At 44.8% G+C, this 18,468-nt stretch overlaps 1 protein-coding gene across 1 annotated transcript; it reads right to left on the reverse strand.

Annotated features, from left to right (window-relative positions):
* Positions 1–189: 189 nt before the first annotated feature.
* On the reverse strand, positions 190–17,862 carry smyd1a (SET and MYND domain containing 1a). Its single transcript, XM_077011982.1, has 10 exons — positions 17,650–17,862; positions 13,767–13,943; positions 13,028–13,241; positions 12,620–12,750; positions 12,162–12,200; positions 2,579–2,774; positions 1,972–2,064; positions 1,593–1,756; positions 1,002–1,170; positions 190–620 (listed from the first exon to the last, which is right to left on the reverse strand). The coding sequence occupies exons 1-10, from the start codon at positions 17,784–17,786 to the stop codon at positions 513–515; spliced, it is 1,428 nt and encodes a 475-aa protein (XP_076868097.1). The 5' UTR covers positions 17,787–17,862; the 3' UTR covers positions 190–512.
* Positions 17,863–18,468: the final 606 nt, after the last annotated feature.

Genomic DNA, 18,468 nt, shown 5'->3' on the forward strand with positions numbered 1-18,468 from the left:
AGCGAGATCCTTGGATGATATTGTGGTCCTCACAGTTTGCACACACCTCCCAGGACATATCCCGTAGGTAGATGGTGTTTCATGTTTGTTAACCTTCTAAATAATTTGTTGCAAAATCAAATTCAGCATCACTGATTACTAAAGTATTATAACTTACAGCAAATGAAGAACAAGGAATTGTATAGTTTCATCACAATTTATTGAATGGGAGATATCTTTATTCGTAACTCAAATCAGAGTAATTCGCAGATATTAAACATTAGCTTTGTTTCCTTCTCATTAGGGCAGGTAATTAATTTAAGAAAGATTACGTTAATTACTGCTTTCAGAGCTTTCAGCTTCATAAGTACCAATCTCATCAAGTGCAAATGACACACAAGATGCCCACAGAAATAGGTGTGCTCTCTCCAGTTCACACCACTTGCTTAGCTTATGGTGGCACTAGAGTATGCAAGCATTCAAAGGTTTGTTTGCTATGAAAACTTTCTGATGTGTCACTTGACCTTTCCTCTCTAAACGGCTGCAGTCTTGTAGCTGAGGGCATGCTCCCGCATGCTGTGGTAGACATTCTCGTTCTGCTTGAACATGCGCAGCTCCATCTCCGTCTGCGTGCGCATGTGCTAGGTAAACACACAGGTTTCGCCTTTTACAAGTCGAACTGTTAATGTGTCACAAGCACTGGGTACTAAAGCTATAATACTGTAACAAAACAAAGCATGATGTACTATACAGCTCCATTAATTAATCTGTTTTCACCCATGGAGGAATACATATAAATAGACAAAAATAAATACATTTTAGACCATTGATTGGCCATTTTAGTCCTATTTTGATATCCAAAAAAAATGCAACAAGCCACTTTTGAATGGGGAAAACAGTGCTATAGGTTTATAACACTTTGGAATAATAAAGAATGGTCATTAAGTTATGAAACCTTTAAAACATATGCAACTTAGCAACTACAGTTCCATGAACAATATCTGTTAATGCAGATGTTTTACCTCTAGATCCTTGGTGATTGGGTGGTGGGGTCCATGGGTAATCAGGAGGATTGCATAAGCTTTACAGATCATGCCATGGCCCACTTCGATCAACCCTGCATGCCAGTGTGTGACACCTGCCTTCATGATCGCCATACCCAGCTGGGCATTGACTGGGGGATAGAGCTTCCTGATGAAGGGAAGAATAGATTCCTAACATACTCCAAACATACTCCTAACAAAGATTCCTAACATACTCAAGCATTCCCTTAGTTATGGCTTTGAAGACCTGATTTTGCACTTGCACTCTGAAACCTTTACAGTTACCTATATTTTAATTGATTTAAAATGTATATACAGGTGCTGGTCATAAAATTAGAAGATCATGAAAAAGTTGATTTCAGTAATTCCATACACTGGACCTCAAGCAACATGGATTCTGTGCATCTCCTCTCAATACACAAGTTCACTTTTTGAACGGAATTACTGAAACAAAAAAACTTTTAGTCTGTTTTAAACTGTCTAATTTTCTGACCAGCACCTGTGTGTGTGTGTGTGTGTGTATGTATACACACACACACAGACAGTCCTATAGCGATGGGACATGCTTACGCATAGCCCTCCACCATCCTGCCTGCATATTCTGCGGCTTCCTGGAAGTGCTGCTGGAAGGACAGCACCTCGCTGATCATCCTGAGCACACGCAGCAGGTGGAGGTGCGTGTCTGCCAGCACGGGCTCCTGCTTCTCCAAGCACTCCTGGCAGAGTTCAATCACCTGTTCCAGGGACACGTCAAAACAACACCAACAAAAAATATCAGCTAAAAAGAGCACGAAAGACTTGTTTGAAGTTTCTACAATGTTACACTGCTGCCCATAAGATTGTTAAATCTTTAAACACCAACATTTTGTCTTGATAGGCTTTGGACATGAATTTATTCTGTTGCCAAGCAATGTTCCTCCATAGGAGCGTGTTGGATCTGAGGGCCTACCTCAGTCAGCTTTCTCTTTGCATGAGCTTGCTCTATTTTGGACAGTGCCTGCAGACTTAAGTCTGTCACCTCTTTCACCAGGTCAGCAGAGGGCTGAAGACACAGAACGAAAGCAGTGGAAAAATTAGCGTGAATTAAAGTTCATCACTAAAATTCAGTTAACAGTTGTCAAATTTTGTTAACATCCATTGACCATCAATAATTACCCCTTAACTTTGAAATACTGCATGTTTGTGGATCTTAGGGACAAGAGAGCCTTAAATTAAAGGACTACATTTCAAACAAATGTACTCCAAGAAAGTTTTTTTGCTATATATTGAAATTGTGAAAAGTTTCTTAGAGTGCACTACTGGCTATTTCAAAAGTGCTGTTAATTTTAGAAACTCACCTGGGCATTCTCATAATTTCGTCTTGCATGCTCTAATAACCATGCCTAGTAATGGGGCAGGTATAATTCTCTGGAACTGGGCAGTCACATTCCTCTGCATTATTCATCAGTTCACTTGAAAGGCAGAATCAGGCCACTGTCTTTTACAGGCCACATTATATATGCCTCTGTTCCTTTTTAACTTGCATGGCACACACATTCTATTGCCTGACAGCACACCTTTTTGCCGCCAATCTCCTTGACGCCCATCATGAGGTCATCCTTGATGCCTTTGCTGCAGTATTCACACTTGCAGTCAAAGTAGTACTGCTTCTTCAGCAGCTGCTTTCGCTCCATGGACACGTTAAGGAAGTCCACATAGCTGACCGTCAGTTCCTCGCCTTCTGGGATCTTTCCTAGGGCGCGCAGCTCAATTCTGGCATTGGAGCAGTACATAAAACCCATTCAAAGATTTAGGTAGATAAAGATGGAAGAGAAAGCTATGAGTATGAGGAAAGAAGCAGTAGTGGATACCAACACCAACCATTGTTAGCTAACACAGCAATAGTGGACACCAACATCAATCACTGTCACTATTACAGTCTTTGACCTTTTGGTTATAAACATGTTTTATAGCAGTGGTTCCCAAACTTTTTCTGCCGTGCCCCCCTTTAGTAGATAAGAATATTTTTGCACCCCCCCCCTACACACACCCCCATATTGACACGTGCACATGTTTTAAGCCTGGTTTATACTTGACGCATCGCGAGGGTCCGCGCGGCGAAAATGACGTAATCGCGGTGGCTCCGCACGTGCGCGAGGCCTCGCGCGCTGTCGATTCGCGAGGTCGTGCACCTCTTGAAATTTGTAACTTCGCACGCGCCGTGCTTCAGTGCAATGAACAAAGTCATGTTTGCAGGGTTCATATACCTTTACAAGGTGGAATTAAAGCACTTGTACGTCACTTTCAAGGTCCATTTCAATATTTCCCAGCACGTTAAACTTAATTAAGTTAAATATTTATACATATACTCGAAATAATTCGCTTTTTAATCACATTATTTAATGGTTATTTATTTTCAAAATGCCCAATGTTAACGTCTTCATGTTCTCTCATGTTTTGTTCTGGAATTACAAGAGGCTTGTATTTGTTAACGTAATACAAGAGAACTGTTCAGTCAGACAGATATTTGTTGTGAAACGAAGTAGTTACAATTTCAAACATTTTCAAGTACTTTAGCCTAAATTCCAGCACTTTTCAAACCTGAAACACAAAGCAACATTAAAATTCGTCAGGTAAATGTTCCTTCCCCTGTTTTTGAGGGGTTTTTCTTTATACTACCACCTATCGTTTCGGACAAAATTACAAAGAATGTGACGCGGCTAGTATAAACGCCTCCACCATTCGCGCATCTATAGAGATCTATGTATATATATAGTGTGTGTGTATATATTTATTTATTTTGATGCCTGGTGTAGCGTGAGGTAAAAATGTTCTTTCACCGGTTTTGCAGGGGTTTTTTATTCTCCACTGCCACCTATCACCACCTATCGTTTAGGACAGTGGTTCCCAAACTTTTTCTGCCGTGCCCCCCTTTAGTAGATGAGAATATTTTTGCGCCCCCCCTACACCCCCCCCCCCCCCCCCCCCCCCCCCATATTGACTAGGGATGTGTTGAAAACTTACAAAAACAATAGGTTCACAACTTTGGTCAAACATGAAAAAAATTAACTGCAAGAAACATTTTAAATGGTTCAAGAATTCTAAATGTAATTTAAAATAAATAAGGAGATGAAATAAGAGAAACAGCAATACATATGCGGCTAGTTTGCAAGCGCAGACATCACGCAGAGCACAAAGCATGTAACGGCCAGAAATATGTGTACTGTCTCTTTAAGGGAGCGAGTTGAGCGCGCGTACGGAATATTGTTGTTTTTTTAGCTTTCTGCCGTAGACCGAGTCAGACCACTGCTCTTTATTTTATTTCTGTAAGTAACGCATTAAATGAGCTTTGGACAACTCACCAGTTCATGTATGAACAGTGAAGTATTGCTGGAGCCCAGGTTTATTTTGGTCAACCAGCAAATAAACGGACTAAGTGGAATACCACCAGCGCGAGTATTAGGGTTGAACTAACTCCGAAAAGCAAGCAATACAAGCATAGAATTAGAGTGAATAGATCTGTTTTTATGGATCGGCCACATTGTCCCCGATACCCGATCTAGAATTTTTTCAGTGTTACGCCTCGCCGCCGATCTCGGCGGTGACGCGTTGGTTTAAACGTAGTGAGGACTCAAACGCGACCCGATAAAACAAACGGCAAAAAACTGCCAAATGAAACCTCCGCGAATGCGGGAAAAAATGAAAACAAAAACCCCAGAGGGAAACAACAGAAAGACAACACGGAGAATCTCGACGTGTGCAAAGACCAGGTAAGTAAAACAAACAAAAAACACGCGGAAAGAAATACAACGCGTCCAAAAAAGAAAAATGGGAAAAAACGAAAAGTACACGGAGGCAAACTCGACGTGTCAGAGGGGAAGGGAAAAAATAAGAAACAAAAGAGGAAGCTATGGTAACAAGACCAATAGCTTCTACCTGGTTACCTGCCAGTCTGTTAACCAGAACACTGGAGAACAAACCAACAAAGAACAAAGAGGGAAAAGACAGAAGGAAACAAAAAACAACCTGAGAACACTCAGGGTTGAAACAGGAGAACTAGAGAAACGAGAGGAAATCCAGAGACGAGAGAAAACTGGCTTGGGCTGTGTGTGCATAGAACAACAAACAACTTCAGCAATGAGTTGCTGAAGTCGCTTGTCTTAAAAAGGCTGTAGAACAGGTGCATCCTATCGGGCTTGATTGCCCCTGGTTACAGCTCGCGGGCTCCGCCTAGTGGCAGCAGGAGTCACGTGCCTGGGTCGAACCCTGACAGAACCCCCCCCTCTGGGCCCGAGTCCCCGCGGGCCCAGGGCCACAGCCCTGTCGCGATAAAAGGAGGTGATCAGGGAACGATCCAGGATGCGCGCCCTGGGGACCCAAGACCGCTCTTCAGGCCCATAACCCTCCCAATCCACCAGAAACTGGTCCCGCCCCCTAACCCGACGGACGTCCAAAAGACGTCGCACAGTGTAAACCGGACCCCCACCAACCATACGCGGCGCAGGAGGAGCCGGGGCGGGAGAAGAACCACACAAGTACGGACGGAGGTGGGACACGTGGAACACCGGGTGGACACGCATGGACGGAGGGAGAACCAGACGGTAGGTAACCGGGTTGATGCGACGGTCTATCTTAAATGGACCCAGGAAGCGAGGAGCCAGTTTTTTAGTACCACCCCGAACCGGTAAGTTTCCAGCCGCCAACCACACACGCTGCCCAGGACGGAAGGACAGCGCAGGGAGACGGTGCTTGTTGGCGCTGCGGCAATAGGCGGAGGAGGCCTTCAACAAGGCCGAGCGGGCCCTTGACCATGCCTTGCGGCAGCGCCGAAACTGAGCCCTAGCGGAAGGCACAGCCACGGCTTGTTCGTGGTCTGCAAACAGCGGAGGGGCGTATCCGAACAAGCACTCGAAGGGTGACATGCCCAGAGCCGAATGCCACAGCGTGTTGTGGGCGTACTCGGCCCACAACAAGTGGTCAGCCCAGGACGCAGGGTTAGAGGAAGCCAGGCACCTGAGGGTCTGTTCCAGGTCCTGGTTTACGCGCTCAGTCTGGCCATTGGACTGGGGATGGAAACCCGAAGACAGGCTAGCGGAGGCGCCGAGAAGGGACAGGAACGCCTTCCAAAAGCTGCTGGCGAACTGGGGCCCTCTATCGGACACCACGTCCTGAGGGAACCCGTAATTGCGGACAACATGGATGAGCAAGAGAGACGCGGTCTCCCGGGCGGAGGGCAGTTTGGGCAGGCCGATGAACTTACTAAACTTGGAAAACCTGTCCACGACCACGAGAATGGTGGTAAGTCCTTTAGAGGACGGAAGCCCGGTGACGAAGTCAAGGGAGATGTGAGACCACGGTCTGGAGGGTGTGGGTAACGGGTGCAACAACCCCCTAGGCTTGTTGCGTGGCGCCTTACTTCGGTTACACACCTCGCAGGAGGCTACAAAGTCGCGGATCTCCTGATCCATAGCTGGCCACCAAAACCTTCGTCTTATGAGCTCGGCGGTCCGCCTAGCTCCAGGGTGCGCTGCGTAACGATCAGTGTGTCCCCACAAGAGGACCTTGCGCCGGACGGTCGAGGGGACGTACAGACAGCCAGGAGGAACACTACTAGGCCCGGGTTCATTGGCGAGTTCGTCCTGCACGGTTTTTTCTATACCCCACCTGATGGGTGCCACTACAACCCCCGGGGGAAGCACGGTTTCCGGGGAACTGTCAACATGAGGAGGTTCCCACTGCCGAGACAAAGCGTCGGGCTTAGTGTTTTTAGAACCCGGACGATATGACAACGTGAAATTGAAACGGCTAAAAAACAGGGCCCACCTAGCCTGTCTAGCGTTGAGACGCTTGGCCTGCTGGAGGTACGTCAGGTTCTTATGGTCAGACCAGACCAGAAAAGGGTGACGAGCTCCCTCCAGCCAGTGCCGCCACTCCTCTAAGGCCATTTTAACGGCCAGGAGTTCTTTGTCCCCTACGTCATACCGCCTTTCCGTGGGGGTGAACCGGTGCGAAAAGTAGGCGCAGGGGTACAGCTTAGGCGGTTTCCCGACTCTCTGAGAGAGAACCGCCCCAACGCCCAAATCAGAGGCATCAGTTTCAACAATGAAAGGGAGTTCGGGGTCCGGAACCCGCAACACCGGAGCACTGGTAAAAAGACCCTTAAGCGTCTCGAACGCCTTCTGGGCTTCAGGGGTCCACGTGAATTTCCCCAACTTCTTACTAGTAAGGGCAGAGAGCGGAGCAGCAAGGGAACCAAAATTTCTGATAAACCGTCTATAGAAGTTTGCAAAACCCAGAAAGCGTTGAACCAAACGAACGGACGTGGGCACGGGCCACTGAGTAACGGCTTTGATTTTGGCGGGGTCCATAGCCAGGTGACCCTTAGCGACTATGAACCCCAAGAAGGCCACCTCGGAGACGTGGAACAATGATTTCTCCAGCTTAATGTAGAGGTGATTCTCTAATAACAACTGGAGAACGCGGCGAACATGTTGCTGATGCTCGGTGATGGTACGGCTATATATCAGGATGTCGTCGAGATAAACATAGGCGTATTCATCCAGAGCCTCCCTAAGAACACCATTAACGAACCTCTGAAAAGCCGCGGGTGCGTTCATAAGACCAAACGGCATGACTAAATATTCGTAATGACCAGAGGGAGTATTGAAGGCGGTTTTCCACTCGTCGCCTTCTCTGACTCTCAACAGATTATACGCGCTCCTGAGATCTAACTTAGTATAAACCGTTGCCCGTTGAAGGGCCTCGAAGGCGGAAGACATAAGAGGCAAAGGGTGACGGTCTTTGATGGTGATCTTGTTAAGTCCCCTGTAGTCGATACAAGGACGGAGACCCCCATCTTTTTTTCCTACAAAGAAGAAACCTGCACCAGCGGGAGAGGTAGAGGGACGGATAGTACCCGCAGCGAGCGCTTCCTGAATGTAGGTTTCCATAGCCTTGTGTTCAGGTAGTGCCAAAGAAAATAAACGCCCCCTAGGAGGAGTAGTGCCAGGTAAGAGATTGATAGCTATGTCGCAGGCCCTATGCGGGGGTAGGAAACCCGCCTTGCGTTTGCTAAATACGTCTTTTAAGTCGTGGTAAACAGCAGGGACTTTTTCTAAACCCGCTATTTCCTCTGGTCTCTCCCCGGGTTTACTGCAGCGTGGCACCAAGCATGATTGTTCGCATACTTTACTCCATCGGTTGATAGAAAGGTTGAGCCAGTCAACATCAGGGTTGTGGCGTTGAAGCCAGGGAAACCCCAAAATCAGCTGCAGTTTAGGAGCAGCGATGACATAAGGGGTGAGTGTTTCGTGATGGTTCCCTATAGTAACCGTTAGAGGAACAGTCTGGTGGGTAACATCACCTGAAGTGAGCATCTTGCCGTCTACGGCGGACACTGAGAGAGGCTTCTCTAAGGGAACCAGAGGTATGGAGAGGGAAGCTACTAGGTTGGAGTCGATGAAATTACTAGTGGCCCCCGAGTCTACGAGAGCCACAACCCGGTGTTCGTCAGAACCCCTCCATGAGACTACTACGTGGGGCATCAGACCGCAGTTGGGGACATAAGCACCATGACCCGTCGGTGCAACCCCATTAACTTGCCGAGTCTGCCCTTTTCCCTGAAGTTCGGGGCATTCGGCGATCCTATGACCAGCCCGGCCGCAATAGAGACACTTGCCCTCTCGTAAGCGAGTTTGTCTTTCTTGAAGAGAGAGACGAGTGTGCCCTAACTGCACGGGCTGTTCTGAAGTTTCGCCGTTCCCCTGAGCAGTCTTGAGTACAGGAGACACTGGTTTAATACTGGACGGAGCGAACAAACGGCGGTGTTTGCGCTCCCGTAACCGATTGTCCAACCGAACTGTGAGTTCTATAGCGTCATCTAAATCGCTGGGTGGCTCTCTGAGGGACAGTTCGTCCTTTATCTCTTCGCTTAGACCTTCTGTGTATATAGCCCCCAGTGCTTCTGAACCCCAGTTGCTCTCTGCCGCCAGAGTGCGGAACTCTAATGAGTATTCTGCCACAGTAGATCTGCCCTGTCGTAAACGCAACAGTTTCGACGCGACAATACCTCCAGAAGCCGGATGAAAAAACGTCTGCCGCATAGCCCTAGAAAACCGTTCGAAAGAGGAACAGAGTTCGGGTTGATTCTCCCACACGGGTGTAGCCCACCGTAGTGCTCTCCCTGAAAGCAACGCCATCACATAAGCCACTTTTGCACGCTCTGTGGGAAAACGGGATGGCTGCTGCTCGAAAATCAGAGAGCACTGTAATAAAAACCCCCTACACTCGTTGGGATCACCACTATAACGTGCCGGAGCGGGCAATGCGGGTTCTGTACGGGAATCGGCAAGCAACCCCACAGCTCCGGAGAAAACCGGAGGACTGGCAGCTGTCACGGGCGGATCTGGCTTTTGAACCGCGAGAGAGATAGCCTGGAGCTGGGTAAGTACTTCCCGAAGAGATTGCTCGTGCCTGCCGATAGCCTGCCCTTGCATAGCGAGGGCATTCCGCACCACGTCGGCTGACGGGTCAGCTGAGTCCATAACTGGCTGAAGTTGTTCTGTTACGCCTCGCCGCCGATCTCGGCGGTGACGCGTTGGTTTAAACGTAGTGAGGACTCAAACGCGACCCGATAAAACAAACGGCAAAAAACTGCCAAATGAAACCTCCGCGAATGCGGGAAAAAATGAAAACAAAAACCCCAGAGGGAAACAACAGAAAGACAACACGGAGAATCTCGACGTGTGCAAAGACCAGGTAAGTAAAACAAACAAAAAACACGCGGAAAGAAATACAACGCGTCCAAAAAAGAAAAATGGGAAAAAACGAAAAGTACACGGAGGCAAACTCGACGTGTCAGAGGGGAAGGGAAAAAATAAGAAACAAAAGAGGAAGCTATGGTAACAAGACCAATAGCTTCTACCTGGTTACCTGCCAGTCTGTTAACCAGAACACTGGAGAACAAACCAACAAAGAACAAAGAGGGAAAAGACAGAAGGAAACAAAAAACAACCTGAGAACACTCAGGGTTGAAACAGGAGAACTAGAGAAACGAGAGGAAATCCAGAGACGAGAGAAAACTGGCTTGGGCTGTGTGTGCATAGAACAACAAACAACTTCAGCAATGAGTTGCTGAAGTCGCTTGTCTTAAAAAGGCTGTAGAACAGGTGCATCCTATCGGGCTTGATTGCCCCTGGTTACAGCTCGCGGGCTCCGCCTAGTGGCAGCAGGAGTCACGTGCCTGGGTCGAACCCTGACATTCAGATATTAATATCGGAATCGGTGCATCCCTAATTGACACATGTGCACGTTTTACTTTCAAGCTCCGCGCCCCCCCCTGCAATAGCTCCGCGCCCCACCTAGGGGGCGCGCCCCCCACTTTGGGAACCACTGGTTTAGGAGAACACTACAGTGAAGCTTGCGCAAGTATAAACGCCTCCACCGTTCGTGCAGGGTTGGGCGAGGTGGGTGGAGTCACGCGCTATGGTCACTCGTGAAAGTAAAAACATTTTACTTCCAAGCTCCGCGCCCAGTGGCGGATTTAGCAATTTGGGGGCTCAAGGCGAATTTAGCTAGGGGGCCCATCAACATTAATATGCGAGAAATAAGTTAGCTAGTCAGGGGGCCCCTACAGTGGGCTGCAGTGGGAGGGGCCCAAGGCAATTGCCTAGCAATGCCTCTATGCAAAGACCGCCTCTGTCCGCGCCCCCCCCTGCAAAAGCGCCGCCCCCCACTTTGGGAACCACTGTTTTATAGGAGTTCTGAGTTCATGTGGGTGGTTTTTGAATGCTAGAGACAAAATCTTATAGACGTGCTTAAAATGATACATGAACTCAGTCAGTTCAGTTGAGTTTTGTCTTACATTGTTCAGTATAATGTAATTTAGTCCCCAAATGTAACAAAGCATGAAGAAAACACTGTTGTACAAAAGACTGTTATTTATTTGTTCTGAGCCTTTAGTTTATTGTATTTATTGATGGGAGTTTCACCTGCATTTCTTATATTCGAAATGACGCCATAGTACCAATGTCCAGTTAGCATTGATTTTATGTAACGCCACGAATTAGCGATATGTTACGGAGTCTGCCATTTCCACTATATCGGGGTGACAGGGTGTAACACGATCTCTTACCTTGCTATTAATCGTGTGCGTTCATTGAAAGTAAGTGCTGTTTTTGTTACTGTTATTTGCTATTTGTTATTGTGCATCTATCTCACCGAGTTTTCTGACTGATGAGCGTTTTTAAGTATGCCTTTCTAGTCTCTAAAAGAAGCTAACACTAGCCATGTAGCATTGTTCCGCGATGTATAGTCTGTCTATGGCTCACGTGGTTTGGCTAAATGTGTAGCATAATGCTTAAGCAATGTACTAGTCATGTTTAACTATGCATTTTGTTTACAATTATGTCTAGTATATTGTAGACATTTATGTTTCTATTTGTTCTTGTTATGGCTTACAGAAAAACCACACACACACACACACACACACACACACACACACACACACACACACACACACACACACACACACACACACATATGCTCATAAACACACATATTCACCAATTCATATGTGGAGAATAAAGGGGTGTTAAGTGCAAGACTGGGCCAGCTCTCTCTCTCTCTCTCTCTCTCTCTCTCTCTCTCTCTCTCTCTCTCTCTCGTCATCTCAACTCACCTGGATGTATGCAATTGTAATCCTAACCCGATCATCTGTAGTGATTACAACATAGCCTAACTAGTTCACAGTCCTCCATACAACTGTATTTAATTCATACATATATTTCTAAAGATGTTATTTGCATTGACTTATGTAAAGCAATTAGCAGTACTTACATTACACATGCATAGTCCAAAGGTATAGAAAAATGGGTTAAAGCAAGACCGGCACACTTAATTATCTTACAGTAATGACCTATTCACAAACATGCTTTTAGTCCAGCCTTGTATAGACTGACTGATTAAAAACATACTCCACAATGCACCAGCCTTTGACTTTATAAGTGTCACCATCAACAAGGTTAGACTTTCCAAAGTTTTAAATAAAATTTGTCATACTAAGTAATCAGTCAGCAAAAAGAACTGGAAGAACATTTGTCATCAAGAAGAGATGCTGTGAGTTCTTCAAGTTCAAAGGTTAGTTTACGCCCTCTCACCCACCTCCTCTGAGAGTGGAAAGCTGTGTCCAGAGCAGTCTGACTGCAAGGGAAGGAAAGAGTCTGGCTCACAGACAACCACAGAGCAACTAAATATTTTTGCTTTGCTAAAGTTGACTGAGCACTATTTAAAAACATCAGATTAACTTCTTAAAATCTGCATCATCATCATTCTTATTTTATCCTGGGTTTACATAGAGGACAACCCTCATCTTCTGTGCAGCCAATAGCCACAGAGGATGTAAAGGAGAAACTGCAGAATAAGAAGTGAATTATAAAGACTAACTATCAAGTAAAATCAAGTAATAAAAACAATAGTAATAAATATTACTATTCAGTGATACTGCACAATTGTCAACACACCATTGAAACAACTGTACTCCATTCATTTTACTGTAAACTGCTTGACTTGCTAAGCTTACAAAGAGCTGTGAAATATGATGAAGAGGTTCCAACACTCACTTGCCATGGTTGAGGATGACGGTGCAGTTTGGGCAGCAGTCATGGTTGACTAGACAGAGGTTTGGGAAGATACCCACTCCCACTGCCTGAAGCCCCCTCTGGTCACTCAGAGTGAATGCATTGCAGTTGATCTGAGGACAGACCGAAATGAAAGCCCATTTTCACACACAGTAGCCCACCATACCAAATACACCAGGTTATTCAAAATAAAACACTTACTTTGGGATCAATTCTGTATATAGAAATTAGACTTTCAGTTCTTCAACTGGTTGTATTTATGTTTGAATGCCTACTTGGTACCGTCGGTATGTAACTAATTGGTTGTACACTCTGTATTCTATTTAGAATTGTTAGTCTATTTAGAATTGTTAGTTTAGAGTTATAGGTGGATAGTGAAGGCGTGCCTACCACACCAAAGATATGTGAGATGTAATCGACTCCATACTGCTTGCTGTTGCTTTGCCAGTAGTCCAGGAAGCTGTGGACAGCCACCTTGAGCTCTTTAAGGTCTTCTGGGGTCATGTCAGAAATGTGGTCCTCCAGGAGATCCAGGGTTGTCAGCTGATTGTCTGACACCTTTCCTGTATGCTTCCGTGTGCGCCATAAAATACGAGCTACCAGACTGGGGTGGAACATGGTGAATGAAGAAAACATAACAGCAAAACTCAGTTTACATGAAAGATGCATAAGCTAACACCAAAGGGTAGAAAATGGGAATGTGAGTAGACAAGTGACCAAATGATTGGTTTAATGATGGTTTTTGAAAGCTGATTCCTTTGTAATTCCTTAGTTACCTGAGCAGCTGGTACAGTAATGTTTAGATACTGTACAGTAATGTAATGCTTAGATATGAAAATCTGTAATCTAAAGAGAATCTATTTTGAGCCATGGGATAGATCTCTACTAAAGTTACAATATCATTCAACCCCAGGGCACAAGAGTTCACAAAGTGAAATGGGACCTCAACATCATCAGCCCAATCCAATCATTTGTGCCTGAGAAATTTAAGCAAGTATTTTCCAAATCTTTGGAGCATAAATCTATTCCCAGCTTTTCATCCAAGTGGATTCACACCAGGTTTTATAAATGAAAAAGATGTTCATGTACAGTATATCAGTGGGTGAATGTGACTCTTGGCCCCACCCACCGCGTGTTCTCATTGGGTGCTTTCCCGAGCCTCTTGATGGCTGCACACTCCTGCTTGTGCTCCTCCCAGGCAGCACGCTGGCAGGTGTGGTCGCAGTAGTAGGCAAACTTACACTGAGCACAGCGGTGCAAGTCAGCCTGTCTACGGAAGCAGCTGTGACACACCTGCATGGACAGACTGCAGGAAAGACAGTAGAGGGTGGGAGAGGGCAGGGCGGTCAGAGACCAAAACACCGTATCCTCTGCAGCATCTGTGTGCCATCAGAGAGCAAACTGTCTCTACTCAAATTTGGAGGGTTGGGTGTAGAAAATGAAAGAAGCCTAGATCAAAAGAATAGACAGCTGCTTTACAAAATATTTCTGCATGAGGATGACTCATGTGATCTGATATTCATCTAAATCAATATAACAAATATTTTTAATTGTTGTAAAATCATGTAAAACATTCTATTTATTATGAATTAACTGTGAACAAATTCCACAGTTTGCAACGTTTTTATATTAGTTTATCAAAAATGTTTTTTTTTATTACTTGTTCTTATTACTATATTTCTAATGTAAATACTCTACATAAAAGGAAACATTATATAAAGCTCAACCTATTAACAACATTAATGATAGCTTTATTCATTTTAAGTGTGACGTTTGGCTGAGCGGCGAAGGATGAGACGCAATCCTCGGCTTTGCAACAGGACGTCACTTTTATTAATACACACATAGCGCACATAGAACAGATAACGTACACGGCAACGTGTAGACTTAGACAACGACGAGCACAGGACACTGCGCGAACGCACATTAAATAGACAAACCACATAAGCACCACGTGATTACAAGACGAGCCACAGGTGAGACGGATTATCACAAGACACAACCGCACCCACGGAGATCCACAGACGCAGACTAGGAGACGTAGACGACGTAGACACACGCCCAAAAGGGAGGGGCCGGGGTCCTCAATGTGACATTAAGAAGATCTATTTAATTTTAGAAGACTTTATAAACCAAAGTTTACAAAATGCTTTGAATTAAAATAACGAAAAATTAATGAACAAAAAAAGATTAACAAATGGGATAAAATGAAAGTAAGAAATTAAGATAAAACAAAGAACACAACTGTGACGGGCAGGGTGAGCGAAATAAAATGGAAGCGATCACGCCAAGTCTCAGGGAAAATGGATGGTTTAATGAAGAAAGTGCGCAAACCAAAAACCCATGACATGAGCCGAAATAAGGATATAATGGTGCAAAGATGAGACGTATATAGACAAACAAACGACCCTCAGGTGAGACGGATCACGGGCCCCACCCACCTGAAGGACAAACACAACACCACAACAACAGGACAACTGCCGCTGTGGACAGAGGCAACCAGTAGGGGGCCCGCCGTACAGTGAGAACAACAATGAAGCGAGAACGTTTAGCAGTTTAATAAACAAATGGGTCCAGATAACCTTCCAATGCCTTTTTTATTTAAAGTGTTTATCTGTCAGCCTTAAATAAACATGTCTGCTTGTCTGAGTGACTTTCTTTTGCCTTTGTATAAATCAGCCCAGACGAGCAAGCGAGCCTCTCCCTCTAATTTACGTCACCAATACCAGACAAAGCTGACAGGCAGATGTTCTTCAGAAGGAGCTTTATAAGGGCAACAATGAACTGCAATCTTGTCTCAGGGACACGTTGTCAAATAAGGACCCATCAGGGAGCAGGACAGAGGGGTTTTTTTCTTTTATCTTTAGTCTAGTAGTGCCATTGGCCATTCCATGACTGCTGCTGCTTCACAGGGTAATGCATTCCCAAGCTTTTGTGAATTTGAATTCTCTGGCAGCCATGATTTTGATATTCCCAAAACAAGCATTCATTTGAAGGGGACATTGGCAAAAGGCCTCTTAATTATTTATTTCCACTGTGCCAACAGAGACATGTGCCATAGGGAACTATTTACATCTCATCAGTGTAATCCGACAAACTCAGGAAATAGTGGATGTAGCCAGTTATGTAATAGCCTATTTTCAGACGATACTGTACTATGATGACACACATGTCCTCACTCACTCTTTCTCTCTCTTTCTCTCCATTTAATTCCTTCTCTTTGATTGCTAACTGTAATGCCATCCATAGTTTCATTTAGTCAGGCCATAATGGAAACTAGTGTTTCTGTTTACAGAGTCTTTAAGTGGTTAGCTCTGTGAGCTGCACTGCTCTGCAGAAGCTGCCTACTAGGCTAACCTTCATTACTTTTTAAGGAGGTGAAATGGTAATCCAGTCACATGAGAATGGAATCTCTCTCACCCTTTTGCTGTTATTAACCATTTACAGTACCTAAATAAGACTAGATGTGAGAGCAGGGCTGTACAATTCTAGTTGAAGCATGTGTGATGGAAATCATTAAACTGCTAGACCAATGATGTACCCCTAGAAAGCTGTGGGTAGAATTTACACCACAAATGAATTTGATTTATGTAACCATATTTAACTGATTTCATGCTGTCTTTTAGATAGACTCAACTGTTCCCAGTTTAACAAATGCTCTAATAAAAGAAAAGGAAAAACATACAGGCAGTTGTACTGCCTATATCTAGAATTAATCTATCAGCATTTATCACAGGATATTTACATAATCACCTTACATAATCCAGACACACAGAAGAACAAAAAGCAGCCACTGTCAAGCACCTGCTGAAATAGGTGAAGCTACAACCTGCCTGATTGGAGCAGCTTGTGCTCTCTATTTACGTGCTAGACTAAAAATCCCCACCTAGCCAGCTAGACTTTCACTGCAGCCACTAGGCTACCCATATTGACCCGTCATTCACAAACCAGACCAGTGATTGCAATTTCTGGTATTGGGAATCTGTCATTTATCTGTCATCTGCCAGTTATTTCCTGCTGCCTTACAACCCCATTCATTTAAACCACTTACTAGATTGCTATTCTATATACACCGGCCAGGGTACTGTGTGGTGAGAAATGTGTCCTGAGAGCAATAAGGCCTCTTGTAAAACACTAAACCTATCTGTAAAGCTCAGGGCTCCCTAGCAGAAGTCTCCAGATCTGTTTTATCAGGTTACAGTAACACATGACCCATCATATCTGCCTTGGTAATAATAATTTCCAAAATTAGTAATTACCAAGGCATGTAATTGCTAATAATGTTTATAATAATAAACAATAATAATGTTAACTTTATGCTAAATGTACATAAAACATATTTTTATAATGATATTACCAACAGTCTCATCTTTCATCTTCATAGTCAATTACAGTACAAGACCTGACTCTGCATTTCATTAACTGATAATAGGCTGCAAATTGCAAGGGCTAACATGCTACTTGCCCTCTTATAGACAGAGCTATAGAATACCACAACAACCCTGCTGTGTGAGATGACTCATGTTTTCAAAGCCAGAGATAGAGATTAAATGTCTATAGAGAGCATTCCAAAGCCAGAGACCTCTTCACCGAGGTCAATGCCAAGGGTGACTTCAGTTTCATGGCACAGTTTTAACTGATCACGTATCTGATTTGGAGTTGTAATTGGAACACTGAACCTTAACATCAGATCCAGTGAAGCCTTGTTCTGCAAAGCCTGAACATGCCATGTGGATGCTAACGTCAAGAACTGTAAGTCTACATAAACCAAATTTTTATAATCAATAGCAGTAACAGTGAACAGATTCTCACTGATGCACAGAATTCATGGAAAAACTACAATAACCGTGTTTTGCTTCAATGTCATGATATTTACGTCCATTATTATACCATGGGTTTCAACCTATTTCTTCCAAAACTGAAGGCAAACCTTTGGATTGTCACCCTAACTCTTGTTTAGGGTTGTTCACTCTCAATTATAGCTGTACTCAGTCCAAAAACAACATACCTACCTGTCAAAGACCACAGCAGCAAAGCTGGCTTCTGAGAAGACCACTTCACCAGCTCGCATCTCCTTGGTCGCCCGGAGGCCGCGGCCTTTCTCTCCGGCCGCAAACACCTCCACGGCGTCCATTTTCTCCAGGGTCATCTTGTGGAGAGAGAGTGCTGGCTGCTGCTCTTGCTGAGGAAGAAACTGCACACAGTGCACACTGACTTTCCACAGAACGTACCTAGCCAGTAACCCCCACCCCCCCCCAGTCCAAAATAGACTCATCCCATTCTTGCAGAGATGTACCATGTACCCCAGGAAGGGGGAGTTGGAGGTTGAAGAGGGAGTGGGTAGTACTGATGAGGTAGAGGAAGGTGGACACATGAAGTGCATGCGTACATGTCCCACCCTTCTTTGGGAGAAGTTAGACCTAGCCCTGAGAGTATTTTTATCCAGCAGCTGTGTATGCCTGTCACAGTGGTGATGTAAAACGGGTTGCCCAGCCAGATGGGAGACCCTCATCTCCCACATTGGTCTCCCATACAGGTTCCCAACCTAGCCACATTTTTTATGTTTGATTATTTGCCTTAACACAGTGCAATAAATACCTTGATAGCTTGTAGGAGTATAACTACATTTGGTCAGTTATGGTTAATCAGATGGCACAACAGAATCAGTTGAAATGTATTTAATATATCATGCCTTCCTCACAGTATGTCAGAAATATCCTATGGCCTTTCTTCAGCATATGATGTGAATGTATGTAGTGAAGTTTGGGGAATCATGATGGTGTTTATATTTCTGTAGAAGCTTTATTCATGGTATCCATCAGTGATTAATC

Source organism: Brachyhypopomus gauderio, chromosome 7 (assembly GCF_052324685.1).
Source record: "Brachyhypopomus gauderio isolate BG-103 chromosome 7, BGAUD_0.2, whole genome shotgun sequence".
Lineage (NCBI taxonomy): Eukaryota > Metazoa > Chordata > Actinopteri > Gymnotiformes > Hypopomidae > Brachyhypopomus > Brachyhypopomus gauderio.